Consider the following 14289-nt stretch of genomic DNA (forward strand, 5'->3'; position numbering starts at 1 on the left):
TATGTGCCTGCTTGCTTGTATACACACGTGGGTACTAACTGTGGAGGCCAGAAGGTAGGAATGAATCTCCTGGAATTGGAGTTACAGGTAGGGGTGAACTACCCAAAATGGGTGATAGGAACAGAACCCAGCTTCCGATTGCTATCTGCATCTGGGAGCTGAGGCTGTTCCACAGTCCACTGTGCACGGGTCACTGCCAGGAGAAAGCTGGTCACCCAGGAGTGCTGAAACAGGCTTACAGGCCCATAGGAGGGACATGCTCCAGCCAGAGACAGCAATACCAACTAACTCCACAGATAACCAGATGGTGAAAGGCAAGCACAAGAACCTTATCAATAGAAACCAAGGTGACTAGGCATCATCAGAACCCAATTATCCCATCACAGCAAGTCCTCGATACCCCAACACACCAGAAAGGCAAGAGTGTGATTTAAAATGACATCTTATGATGATGATAGAGGACTTTAAGAAGGACATAAATAACTCCCTTAAAGAAATACAGGAAAACACAGGTAAACAGCTAGAAGCCCTTAAAGAGGAAACACAGAAATCCCTTAAAGAATTTCAGGAAAACACAACCAAACAGGTGAAGACATTGAACAAAGCCATCCAAGATCTAAAAATGGAAGTAGAAACAATAAGGAAATCACAAAAGGAGACAACTCTGGAGTTAGAAAACCTAGGAAAGAGATCAGGAGTCATAGATGCAAACATCACCAACAGAACATAGGAAATAGAAGAGAGAATCTCAGGTGCAAAAAATACCAAAGAAAACATCGACACAACAGTCAAATGTGAACGCGCAACAGAAAATGCAAAATGCAAAAAGCTCCTAACTCAAAACATGAAGGAAATCTAGGACACGAGAAGACCAAACCTGAGGATAATAGGTATAGAAGAGAGTGAAGATTCCCAGCTCAAAGGCCCAGTAAATATCTTCAACAAAATTATAGAAGAAAACTTCCCTAACCTAAAGAGATGCCCATGTACATACAAGAAGCCTACATAACACCAAATAGATTGGACCAGAAAAGAAATTCCTCTCATCACATAATAGTCAAAACATCAAATGCACAAAACAAAGAAAAAATATTAAAAGCAGTAAGGGAAAAAGGTCAAGTAACATATAAAGGCAGACCTATCAGAATTATACCAGACTTCTCATCAGAGACTATCAAAGCCAGAAGATCCTCAGCAGTTGTCATACAGACCCTAAGAGAAAACAAATGCCAGGCCAGGCTACTATACCCAACAAAACTCTCAATTACCATAGATGGAGAAACCAAGATATTCCATGACAAAAACAAATTTACACAATATCTTTCCACAAATCCAGCCCTACAAAGGATAATAGATAGAAAACTCCAACACAAGGAGGGAAACTACATCAAATGAGGGAGGGGGCGGCATCCCACAGTAACAACTCTGACTCATAATTGTTCCTTTCTGAAAGTATTACAGGGATGGAAATGGAGAGGAGCCTGAGGAAAAGAAGGTACAGAGACAGGCCCAAAGAGGAATCTAACTCTAGGGCAGGTCCCAAGGCCTGACACTATTACTGAGGCCATGGAGTGGTCACAAAAAGGGAACTAGTATGATGACACTACAGAAGACACAGCAAGCAGCTGAAAGAGTCAGAGGCAGATGTTTACACCCAACCAATGGATGGAGGCAGCTGACCCGTTGTTGAATCGTGGACAGACTGAAGGAGGCTGAGGAGGAGGCTGATGATGTGGGAGGACCAGCAATCTCAATCTGGACTCCGGGGATCTTTCAGACACTGGACCACCAAACAAGTAGCATACACCAGCTGATGTGAGGCATCCAGCACACATACAGCAGAGGACTTCTGGGTCTGTGTTCATTCAGGGATGATGAATCTAGCCCTTAAGAGATTGGATGTTAGATGGGGTCGGGGGTGGGGACATTTATGTGGAGAAGGGGTGTGGGGAAGGAGTATGGAATGTGGAGTAGTTGGAGGATGGGTGGGTGGGAGTATAGGGTATGGAATGTAAAACAATAATTGAATTACTTAATTAAAAAAAAGAAAAAGAAGGGGGGAATAGAGGTATTGCATGTAAAAAATACATAAATATTTGTCTTATTGACAGTGTCTTTTGCCTTACAGAAGCTTTGCAATTTTATGACGTCCCATTTGGCAATTCTCGATCTTATAGCACAAGCCATTGGTGTTCTGTTCAGGAATTTTTTTTTCCCTGTGCCCATGTCTTCGAGGCTTTTCTCCACTTTCTCCTTTATAAGTTTCAGTGTCTCTGGTTTTATGTGGAGTTCCTTGATCCACTTAGACTTGACCTTAGCACAAGGAGATAAGGATGGATCCATTCCCATTCTTCTACATGATAATCACCAGTTATGCCCGCACCATTTGTTGAAAATGCTCTTTTTTCTACTGGATGGTTTTAGCTCCCTTGTCAAAGATCAAGTGACCATAGGTGTATGGGTTCATTTCTGGGTCTTGAATTCTGTTCCATTGGCCTACCTGTCTGTCCCTGTACCAGTACCATGCAGTCTTTAATCACAATTGCTCTATAGTACAGTATAGTATAGTACAGTACAGTACAGGTCAGGCATGGTGATTCCACCAGAGGTTCTTTTATCATTGAGAAGAGTTTTTGGTATTCTAGGTTTTTTGTTATTCCAGATGAATTTGCAAATTGCCCTTTCTAATTCGTTGAAGAATTGAGTTGGAGTTTTGATGGGGATTGCATTGAATCTGTAGACTGCTTTCAGCAAGATAGCCATTTATACTATATTGATCCTGCCAATCCATGAGCATGGGTGATCTTTCCATATTCTGAGATCTTCTTTGATTTCTTTCTTCAGAGACTTAAAGTTCTTATCATACAGATCTTTCACTTCCTTAGTTAGAGTCACACCAAGGTAATTTATATTATTTGTGACTGTTGTGAAGGGTGTTTGTCTTAGTTAGGGCTTTCACTGCTGCGAACAGACACCATGACCAAGGCAAGTCTTATAGAAAACAACATTTAATTGGGGCTGGCTTACAGGTTCAGAGGTTCAGTCCATTATCATCAAGGTGACAGCATTGCAGTATCCAGGCAGGCATGGCACAGGAGGAGCTGAGAGTTCTATGTCTTCATCGAAAGGCTGCTAGTGGAAGACTGACTTCCAGGCAACTAGGGTGAGGATCTTATACCCACACCCACAGTGACACACCCATTCCAACCAGGTTCACACCTATTCCAACAAGGCCACACCTTCAGATGGTGCCACTCCCTGGTCCAAGGATATACAAACCATCACAGTGTTGTTTCCCTAATTTCTTTCTTAGCCTGTTTATCATTTGTGTAGAGTAAGGCCATTGATTTGTTTGAGTTAATTTTATATCCAGCTACTTCACTGAAGCTGTTTATCAGGCTTAGGAGTTCTCTGGTGGAATTTTTAGGATCACTTATATATACTATCCTATCATCTACAAATAGTGATATTTTGACTTCTTCCTTTCCAATTTGTATCCCCTTGATCTCTTTTGTTGTCTAATTGCTCTGGCTAGGACTTCAAGTACAATGTTGAATAGGTAGGGAGAAAGTGGGCAGCCTTGTCTAGTCCTTGATTTTAGTGGGATTGCTTCCAGCTTCTCTCCATTTAGTTTGATGTTGGCTACTGGTTTGATGTATATTGCTTTTATTATGTTTAGGCATTGGCCTTGAATTCCTGATCTTTGCAAGACTTTTTATCATGAATGGGTGTTGGATTTTGTCAAATGCTTTCTCAGCATCTAATGAGATGACCACGTGGTTTTTGTCTTTGAGTTTGTTTATATAGTGAATTACGTTGATGGATTTCCATATATTAACCATCCCTGCATCCCTTGGATGAAGCCTACTTGATCATGATAGATGATCGTTTTGATGTGTTCTTGGATTTGGTTAGCGAGAATTTTATTGAGTATTTTTGCATCGATATTCATAAGGGAAATTGGTCTGAAGTTCTCTATCTTTGTTGGGTCTTTATGTGGTTTAGGTATCAGAGCAATTTTGGCTTCATAGAATGAATTGGGTAGAGTACATTCTGTTTCTATTTTGTGGAGTAGTTTGAGGAGAACTGAAATTAGGTCTTCTTTGAAGGACACTTTTTGTCCACCAACAGATTGGGAAAGGATCTTTACCAATCCTAAATCAGATAGGGGGCTCATATTCAATATATATAAAGAACTCAAGAAGATGGACTCCAGAAAATCAAATAACCCTATTAAAAATGGGGTACAGACCTAAACAAAGAATACTCAACTGAGGAATACTGCATGGCTGAGAAGAACCTGAAAAAATGTTCAACATCCTTAATCATCAGGGAAATGCAAATCAAAACAACCCTGAGATTCCACCTTACACCAGTCAGAATGGCTAAGATAAAAAATTCAGGTGACAGCAGATGCTGGTGAGGATGTGGAGAAAGAGGGACACTCCTCCATTGTCGGTGGGACTGCAAGCTGGTACAACCACTCTGGAAATCAGTCTGGCAGTTCTTCAGAAAACTGGACATAGTACTACTGGAATATCTAGCAATACTCAGAAGATATTCCAACTTGTAATAAGGACACATGCTCCACTCTGTTCATAGCAGCCTTATTTATAGTAGCCAGAAGCTGGAAAGAACCCAGATGTTCCTCAACAGAGGAATGGATACAGAAAATGTGGTACATTTACACAATGTAGTACTACTCAGCAATTAAAAACAATGAATTCATGAAATTCTTAGGCAAATGGATGCATCTGGAGGATATCATCCTGAGTGAGGTAACCCAATCACAAAAGAACACACATGATATGTACTCACTGATAAGTGGATATTAGCCCAGAAACATAGACTACCCAAGATACAATTTGCAAAACACATGAAACTCAAGAAGAAGGAAGACCAAAGTGTGGATACTTTGTTCCTTCTTAGAATGGGGAACAAAATACACATGGAAGGAGTTACAGAGAAAAAGTTCAGAGCTAAGAGAGAAGGAAAGGCCATCCAGAGACTGCCCCACCCTGGGATCCATCCCATATACAACCACCAAACCCAGACATTATTGCATATGCCAGAAAGATTTTGTTGACAGGACCCTGACATAGCTCTCTCTTGTGAGTCTATTCCAATGCCTGGCAAATACAGAAGTGGATGCTCTCAGCCATCTATTAGAGGAACGATGATATGAACTAACCAGTACCCTCCAGAGGTGTGTCTCTAGTTGCATATGTAGCAGAGGATGGCCTAGTTGGCCATCAATGGGAGGAGAGGGCCTTGGTATTGCGAAGATCATATGCCCCAGTACAGGGAATGCCAGGGCCAGGAAACAGGAGTGGGGGAGTTGGGGAGCAGGGCAGGGGAGGGTATAGGGGGCTTTGGGGATAGTATTTGTAATGTAAATAAAGAAAATATCTAATAAAATATCTAAAATATCTAATATATCTAATAAAATATCTAAAATATCTAAAAGTTAATTTAGAATAAAAGTAATGCAAAAATACATAAATTAATTAATTAAAAAATAAAAAGAAAGTAATCTCCTATCAAGAAACCCAAAAGAATATAGCCACACAATCATAAAAATAACATGAAACAACAATCGCTATTCCTTAATATCTCTTAACATCAATGGGCTCAATTCCCCAATAAAACGGCATAGAGTAACAGACTGGATAGTAAACAGTGTATTACAGCATTTTGCTGCATACAGGAAACATACCTCAGTGTCAAAGGCAACCACTACCTCAGAGTAAAGGGCTGGAAACAATTTTCCAAGCAAATGGTCCCAAGAAACAAGTGGAAGTAGCCATGCTAATATCGACTATAAATCAACTTTCAACCAAATGTTATAAAAAAGGATAAGGAATGATACTTCATACTGGTCAAAGGAAAAATCTACCAACAAGAGCTCTCAATTCTGAACATCTATGCTCCAAATGCATGGGCAACCACATTCATAAAAGAAACTTTACTAAAGCTCAAAGCATACATTGCACATCACACAATAATAGTGGGACACTTCCAACAATCTACTCTCATCAATGGATGGATCATGGAAATAGAAACTAAACAGAGACAAATTGAAACTAACATAAGTAATGGACCTAATGGATTTAACAGATATCTATAGAACATTTCATCCTAAAACAAAAGAATATACCTTCTTCTCAGTACCTCATGGTACCTTCTCCAAAACTGACCACAAAACAGGCGTCAACAGATACAAGGAGGCTGAAATAATCCCATGCATCCTATCAGATCACCATGGACTAAGGATGGTCTTTTTTTGTTTTTTGTTTTTTTTTTGTTTTTGTTTATTTTTGTTTTTCTAGACAGGGTTTCTCTGTATAGCTCCGGTTGTCCTGGAACTCACTTTGTAGACCAGGCTGGCTTTGAACTCAGAAATCTGCCTGCCTCTGCCTCCCGAGTACTGGGATTAAAGGCATGTGCCTCCACGCCCGGCTTCTCTTTTTTTTTTTGGAAGGGTGGTCTTTAATAGCAAGAAAACCAAGGGAAAGCCCAAATATACATGGAAGCTGAACAACTCCTTACTCAATGGTAACTTGGTCAAGGAAGAAATAAAGAACGAAATTAAAGACTTTTTAGAGTTTAATGAAAATGAAGGCATAACATACCCAAGTTTATGGGACACAATGAAAGCAGTGCTAAGAGGAAAACTCATAGTTCTGAGTGCCTCCAAAAAGTAACTGGAGTGAGCTTACACTAGCAGCTTGACAGCACTTCTGAAAGCTCTAGAACAAACACAACCAAGAGAAGTAGATGGCAGGAAATAATCAAACTCAGGGCTGAAATCAAAGAAGTAGAAACAAAAAGAACTATATAAAAATCAACAAAACCAGGAGCTGGTTCTTTGAGAAAATCAACAAGCTAGATAAACCTTTATCCAAAACTACCTAGAGGGCACAAGGACAGTATCCAAATTAACAAAATCTGAAATGAAAAGGGAGACATAACATCAGAAGCTGAGGAAATCCAAAAAATCATCAGATTCTACTATAAAATCCTATACTCAACAAAACTGGAAAACCTGGATGAGATGGACAGTTTTCTAGACAGATATTGGGTACCAAAGTTAAATCAGGATCAGATAAACCATCTAAACAGTCCCATAACCCCTAAGGAAATAGAAGCATTCATTAAAAGTCCCCCAACCAAAAAAAAAAAAAAATCCCAGGACCAGATAGATGAGTTTAGTGCAGAATGCTATCAGATCTTCAAAGAAGAAGTTATACCAATACTCTTCAAACTATTCCACAAAATAGAAACAGAAGGAACATTACCCAATTCATTTTATGAAGCCACAGTTATGCTGCATATTCTCTTTTGGAGATGGAACAGTTTCTGTCTAAGCAGGAATTTGTCAAAATTTCCTTTCAATGAGGACTTTATAAGAGATTTTCTTCTACTTCTATCATGTTTAATATTCCAAATAGATTTTAAAAACTGGATGAGTACATGTTACTTTTAGCTTAGAACATATCATGTATATTTAAGAGGCTTAAAATGTATCATGCATATTTAAGAGGCATTTAACTATTATAAATTATTTTGAGGACTTAAAAATGTCAATACTGAGTTATATATTTTAAAATAAACTGTATTAGTTTAATAAAAATAAAAAATGAAAATGATCTGACATTATATCATAGTTCTTTCACTGCCAATCTCCAAATAGAATTGAAGATGAGTGCTGGTTAACTAAAGGAGGCTACCAAAATAGTCAGTATATCACAGTATACATTGTTTATTTCAATGTATACTGGGTTAAATGTAATAATCACAAATTAAAAGCAACATACAAAACCCAATGCCTGTATATGGCTGTGTGAATTACTGTTAAAGATTTCTGTATGTGTGGTGCTGGAATGGAACCCAGGGCATGATAGATGAAACCATTCTACCATTGAGCACTATCCCAGCCTATTAAAGAAGTTTTAGAATAAGTTTTAAACATATGAGAATTAAATTCATTACATTTGATGAGAGGAAGAAAATTCACCCTCTTTCAAGATTTTAACTGTATTTTCCAAATTAGTTTTGCATATAAAAGAAAAAAATGAAATCTACCTAAAAAGGATTTAAAAATACTGGACTTTTGAAAATACTATACTAGGGGATCAAACCTTGTTCCTCCTACATGCTAAACGCAAGCACTCTTTTCTAGAGCTACTTTCTCAGCACAGACTGTGTGTGTTATGTGTGTGCTCACTTGTGGAGGTTATGGGTTGAGGAATCTTCCTTTTTTTTTTTTTTTTTTTTTTTTTTTGAGAGAGTATCTCTAATAGGTAGACTGGCCAGCAAGTGAGCTCAAGGATCTGGCTGTCTCTGTTCCTGTAATACCAGGTTACAGGGTTACAGCCACATGCTTATGTCTTTGAGCAGTAAGAGTACTGAGCCATTTCACTAGGTCCCTCAGCCCAGAGGTTCTAATAAATTCAATGCCTACCTGATAGTGATATGCAGGCTGTTGATAAACTGGCTGAGCCACCATCACAGGAGAACTAGATATGGAACGTGACTGTGGAAGAAAACAAAATTTGCTTTAGGAAAAACTCTTTAAATTACAATAATTTTTATCGTGACTTATCACCTAAGCTCAGTTAACTTTTGGTTACTGTTTTTCTTCCTCTTGTTAGTACTGTTACCAATTTTATTCTAATCTGCTTCTTAAAATCACCAGTTTTGCCAAGTGACTTTTAATTAAAACAACCACAGCAAAGTTTCTTTAATTTGAAACTTCCCACCTCCGAAGAGTATGAAAATATAGTCTATGAGAATATATAGAAAAAAATGGCACCTGAACTAAGTGTCATGGCCTGTTTCTACTGTAGAAAGCAGAAGTAGGTTATGTGGTTAGCATCAAATGAAAAATCAAATGTTGATTTTCCTAATGTTTAAAACCAACATTCTATTCCACTATTATACATTTAATTAAAGTAAAATATCAGTTATTGAAGCACAGTCAAATTATGTTATCTTAGTAATTTAATATTTAAATGAGTTAATCTAAAAATTGTGATATGTCTGTGTTTGAAGAAAACAAAGTATTATTTGATTATTCAAAATAACAGAGTAAGCTTTCAAATGGATTACCAAAGACTAGATAATTAATAAAACAAGTTATATTTCAATATAGGTAAAATAAGCTAATGATAGTGATTAAAATTAATTTCTAACTTGGGGTGTAGTATACCATTATTTTGGTTTAATATTCACATGCTCAAAGTAAAAAATCACAGTTTTACACAATTCAGATTTGATATGCTAATAAAATTATAGCACAGATCAAGAATAGAAAACAATAGTGTATTTTTCTGTTATTAATAGGCTAAAGGAGGAAAAATGACCATCTGAGCAGAAAGAGAAAGTGCATGTAAAAATTGCCTTTCATGAAGAAAATTCTATTTTTAAAATATTTTTTATTGGATATTTTCTTTATTTACATTTCAACTGTTACCCCCTTTCCTACTTTCCCCTCCGAAAATCCCCTATCCCCTCCCCTTTTATACGAAAGTCCCCAACCCTCCCACTCCCATTCCTGGTCCTGGAATTCCCCTTTATATGTTACTTGACCTTTTTCTTTTAATTCTTTTAATACTCTTTCTTTATTTAGTGCATTTGTTGTTCTGATTAGTATGTATCGGGAGGAATTTCTTTTCTGGTCCAGTCTATTTGGAGTTCTGTAGGCTTCTTGTATGTTCATGGGCATCTCTTTCTTTGGGTTGGGGAAGTTTTCTTCTATAATTCTGTTGAAGATATTTACTGGTCCTTTAAGGTGAAAAATCTTCATTTTCATCTGTACCTATTATCCTTAGGTTTGGTATTCTCATTGTGTCCTGGATTTCCTGGATGTTTTGTGTTAGTATCTTTTTGCATTTCACATTTTCTTTGATAGTTGTGTCAATGTTTTCTATGGTATCTTCTGCACCTGAGATTCTCTCTTCCATCTCTTATATTTTGTTCTCTCTTCCATCTCTTATATCTCGCATCTATGATTCCTGATTTCTTTCCTAGGATTTCTAGCTCCATAGTTGTCTCTCTTTGGGTTTTCTTCATTGTTTCTACTTCCATTTTTAGATCTTGGATGGTTTTGTTCAATTCCATCACCTGTTTGGTTATGTTTTCCTTTAATTCTTAAAGGGATTTTTGTGTTTCCTCTTTAAAGACTTCTACCTGTTTAGCAGTGTTCTACTGTATTTCTTTAAGTGAGTTATTAATGTCCTTCTTAAAATCTTCTACCAGCATCATGAGATATGATTTTAAATCTGAATCTTGCTTTTTTGGTGTGTTGGGGTATCCAGGACTCGCTGAGGCAGGAGTACTGAGTTCTGATGATGCCGAGTGGTCTTGGTTTCTGTTAGTAAGATTCTTACATTTGCCTTTCACCATCTGGTCATCTCTGGTGTTAGATGTTCTAGCTGTCTCTGGCTGGATCTTGTTCCTCCTGTGATTGTTAGCCTCTGTCAGCATTCCTGGGAGTCCAACTCTGGCCTGAGTCCCGGGGTCAGAGCCCTCCCTGGAGGCCAACTCTCCTCTAGTGGGGAAGGTGCACAGAGTCTGAGGATCAACTCTGTCTCCTGGCTGAGGATGAAGGCTCAAAGAGACCCTGTCCAAGAAGCTCTGTTGCTTCTGCAGCCCGAGTGCTCTCCTGCATGGACTGGTCTCTGAAAAACCCGGGATAGAAGATCCTGGTATTCCCCTATACTGGGGCATACAATCTTCACAGGACTTAGGGCCTCTTCTCCCATTGATGACTAACTGGACCATCCTCTGCTACACATATAGCTAGAGCCACAAGTTCCACCATGTGTTTTCTTTGATTGGTGGTTTAGCTCCAAGGAGCTCTGGAGGTACTGGTTAGTTCATATTGATGTTCCTCTTATGGGGCTTCAGACCCCTCTAGCTCCTTGGGTACTTTCTCTAGCTCCTTCATTGGGGACCTTGTGCTTCGTCCAATGGATGATTGTGAGCATCCACTTCTGTATTTTCCAGGCACTGGCAGAGCTTCACAGGAGACAGCTATATCAGGCTCCTGTCAGCAGGCTCTTGTTGGCATCTGCCATAGTGTCTAGATTTGGTGGTTGTTTATAGGATGGATCCCCAAGTGGGGCAGTCTCTGGATGGTCATTCCTTCATGAAGAAAATTCTTAGCAAACAGAATAGAGAACATAGGAGAATACTTTTCAACCCTGAGTGATTTTTGCCTCATAAGGAACATCTGGGTCTGTTAGAAGACATGCTTGACTGCCATAATTATGGGGAAGCAAAGACACTTTTAACTATTTTAAAATGCCCTGGATAATATTCTACAACAAGGAAATGATTTATCCCTAGGTGGAAATAATGTCAATATTTTGTAACTCTAGTTCACAGTGTTTTTTTCCAAGTTAATGTTGGCACCATCCAGGAAAGATCATGGCTTAGAGCTGATTCTTGGGATGAGTTGGGGACTGAGCATGTTGAATGTGACAAAGTCTGTGGCAGTGCTGAGGTAGCAGATTTAGTAGACACTGCCACTACAATAAGAGGAAAAATACTGAAAAAAAAACCCAGAAAGAAATAAAGGTATATTGAATCATACATGAAAGTTTGCCAGGATTAATGACACCATGTAGGGGCTTTGGAGATAACCCTAGTGGAGGAAGAAGTGAAACAGAGAGTGAGGTACCACAAGCTCCTGTGAGTCCTTGAAGAATTCTCACCTATTGTACACAGTGTATGATGTGACATGGCTCCTGGCACATAGGTGAGACAACACAAAGGACAGGAGGCCAGGGTGGTGGCTGCTTCCTATCCTCACAGAAATCTCCACAGGGAATTGGACCCTCCCCTACAGGCTCTTGGACAGGCTTATGGATAGGCAAGTCAAATTTAGCTAAACAACACAGGTTGCATTCTGATTTGCTCTTGCCTAATAAACATACCCTAATTGTCTAAAATGCTATATATAAGCTTATGTAATAAACAATGTTAGATCTTTACTCATGGGCTCTGTCTTTACTTTCTGCCCACTTCTCAGTCCCAGTTCCCACAACACAATATAGACATACCAAATCAAAAGCATTACTCTCCAACTGTCACAAACCATTAGGAAATATGATTTTTTAAAAAAGTATCCTTCAAAGTCCTTGGTGATCAGAGAAAAACAAATCAAAATGACCCTGAGATTCTACCTTACACCTATCAGAATGGCTAAGCTCAAAACTTCAGGTGACAACACATGTTGGCGAGTATGTGGAGAAAGAGGAACATTCCTCCATTGCTGGTAGGATTGCAAACTGGCACAACTACTCTGGAAATCAATCTGGAGGTTCCTCAGAAAATTAGAAATAGATATAGCTGAAGACCCAGCAATACCACTCTCGGGAATATACACAAAAGATGCCCCACCATGCCACAGGAGCATGTGTTCCACTATGTTCATAGCAGCCTTATTTGTGATAGCCAGAAGCTGGAAACAACCTAGATGTCCCACAACAGAAGAATGGATACAGAAAATGTGGTTCATTTACACAATGGAATACTACTCAGCTATTAAGAGCAAGGACATCCTGAGTTTTTCAGGCAAATGGATGGAATTAGAAAATTCATCCTGAGTGAGGTAACTCAGACCCGAAAGGACATGCATGGTATGTACTCACTAATACAGGGATATTAGCTCCTCCCCCAATTTAGAATACCCAAGATACAGTCCACAGAACTCAAAAGGTCAACAAGCTGAAGGGCCGAAGTGAGGATGCCTCAGTCCCACTTGGGAGGGAGAAGAAAGCAATCATAAGCGGGATGGAGGGAGGGACCTGAGAGGGAAAGTGGATGGGGGTGGAGGGTGGGGGAGGAGAGGGGAACCTAATCTGGTATTAGGTGAGGGAAAAGGACTGAAGACCTGAGGGCCAGCAGAAAAAATTGAAACAGGCAACCTTGGGAGGTAGGAGGTTGGTGGGACCCTCCAGAATGCACCAGAGACCTGGGAGGTGAGAGACTCCCAGGACTCAAAGGGAGGGACTTTAGATGAAATGGCCTGACAGTGGGGAGAGGGAACTTATAGAGCCCGCCTCCAGCAGGAAGACAGGACATCAAGTGAGGGATGGGGTTGCCATCCTACAGTCACAACTCTGACCCATAATTGTTCCTGTCTGAAAGAACTAAAGGGATGGAAATGGAGAGGAGCCTGAGGAAAAGAAGATCCAGCGACAGGCGCAAAGTGGGATCCAACTCAAGGGGAGGTCCCAAGGCCTGACACTATTATTGAGGCTATGGAGCACTCACAAAAAGGGACCTAGCATGACTACAGTCTGGAAGACTCAATAAGCAGCTGAAAGAGTCAGATGCAGATATTTGCACCCAACCAATGGATGGAAGCTGCTGACCCCTGTGGATGAATTAGGGAAAGGCTGGAAGAAGTTGAGGAGGAGGGCAACCCTGTAGGAGGACCAGCAGACTCAACTAACCTGGGCCCCCAAGATCTCTCAAACACTGGACCACCAACCAGGCAGCATACACCAGCTAATATGAGGCCCCCAACATACATACAGTAGAGGACTTCTGGGTCTGTGTTCAATCAGAGTTGATGCACCTTACACTCAAGAGACTGGAGGCCCCGTGGAGTTTAGGGGTCAGGTGGGGTGGGGTGGGGGGCATCCTCATAGAGATAGGGTGGGGAGAAGGCGTGGGATGTGGAACAGTCAGGGGGTGGGTGGGGGACGGGGAGGGGAGGTAATAAAACCTGGGGTGTAAAAAAAAAGAAAAGAAACCAGGGGAGGGGGACAGAGTGGGGGATTTGTGGAGGAGAGACTGGGAAGGGGGACATTTGAAATGTAAACAAATAAAATAACAAAAAAGAAAATAAGCCAGGTAGATAAACCCTAATCCAAACTAACTAAAAGGTAGAGAAACAGTATCCAAATTAACAAAATCAGATATGAAAAGGGGGACATAACAGACACTGAGGAAATCCAAAGAATCATTATGTCATAATTTAAAATCCTATACTCCATAAAACCATAAAATCTAAAAGAAACAGACAATGTTCATGATAGATTTCACTTACCAAAGTTAAATCAAGATCAGACAATTTAAATCGATCTACAACCCCTAAGGAAATAGAAGCAGTCATTAAAGTCTAACATCATCATCATCATCAACAACAACAACAACACAAGAAGAAGAAGAAGAAGAAGAAGAAGAAGAAGAAGAAGAAGAAGAAAAAGAAGAAGAAGAAGAAGAAGAAGTAGTAGTTCAAGGCCAGATAGTTTTAGTGGAGAATTTTAATAG

The 14289-nt window shown here is 39.6% G+C and overlaps 1 protein-coding gene across 6 annotated transcripts in view; it reads right to left on the reverse strand.

Moving 5' to 3' along the window:
* Window positions 1-14289, reverse strand: part of Boll (boule homolog, RNA binding protein) — a 120224-nt gene that overhangs the window by 71620 nt on the left and 34315 nt on the right. For all 6 annotated transcript variants that reach the window (XR_373267.4, NM_001368767.1, NM_001367887.2 and 3 more), the window contains exon 7: window positions 8465-8536. Coding sequence is in view for 5 of the 6 variants with exons in the window: in NM_001368767.1 (NP_001355696.1) it covers window positions 8465-8536 (72 nt within the window). In the remaining variant the exon portion in view is untranslated. The remainder of the gene's footprint in view (window positions 1-8464; window positions 8537-14289) is intronic.

Source organism: Mus musculus, chromosome 1 (assembly GCF_000001635.26).
Source record: "Mus musculus strain C57BL/6J chromosome 1, GRCm38.p6 C57BL/6J".
NCBI classification, from domain to species: domain Eukaryota; kingdom Metazoa; phylum Chordata; class Mammalia; order Rodentia; family Muridae; genus Mus; species Mus musculus.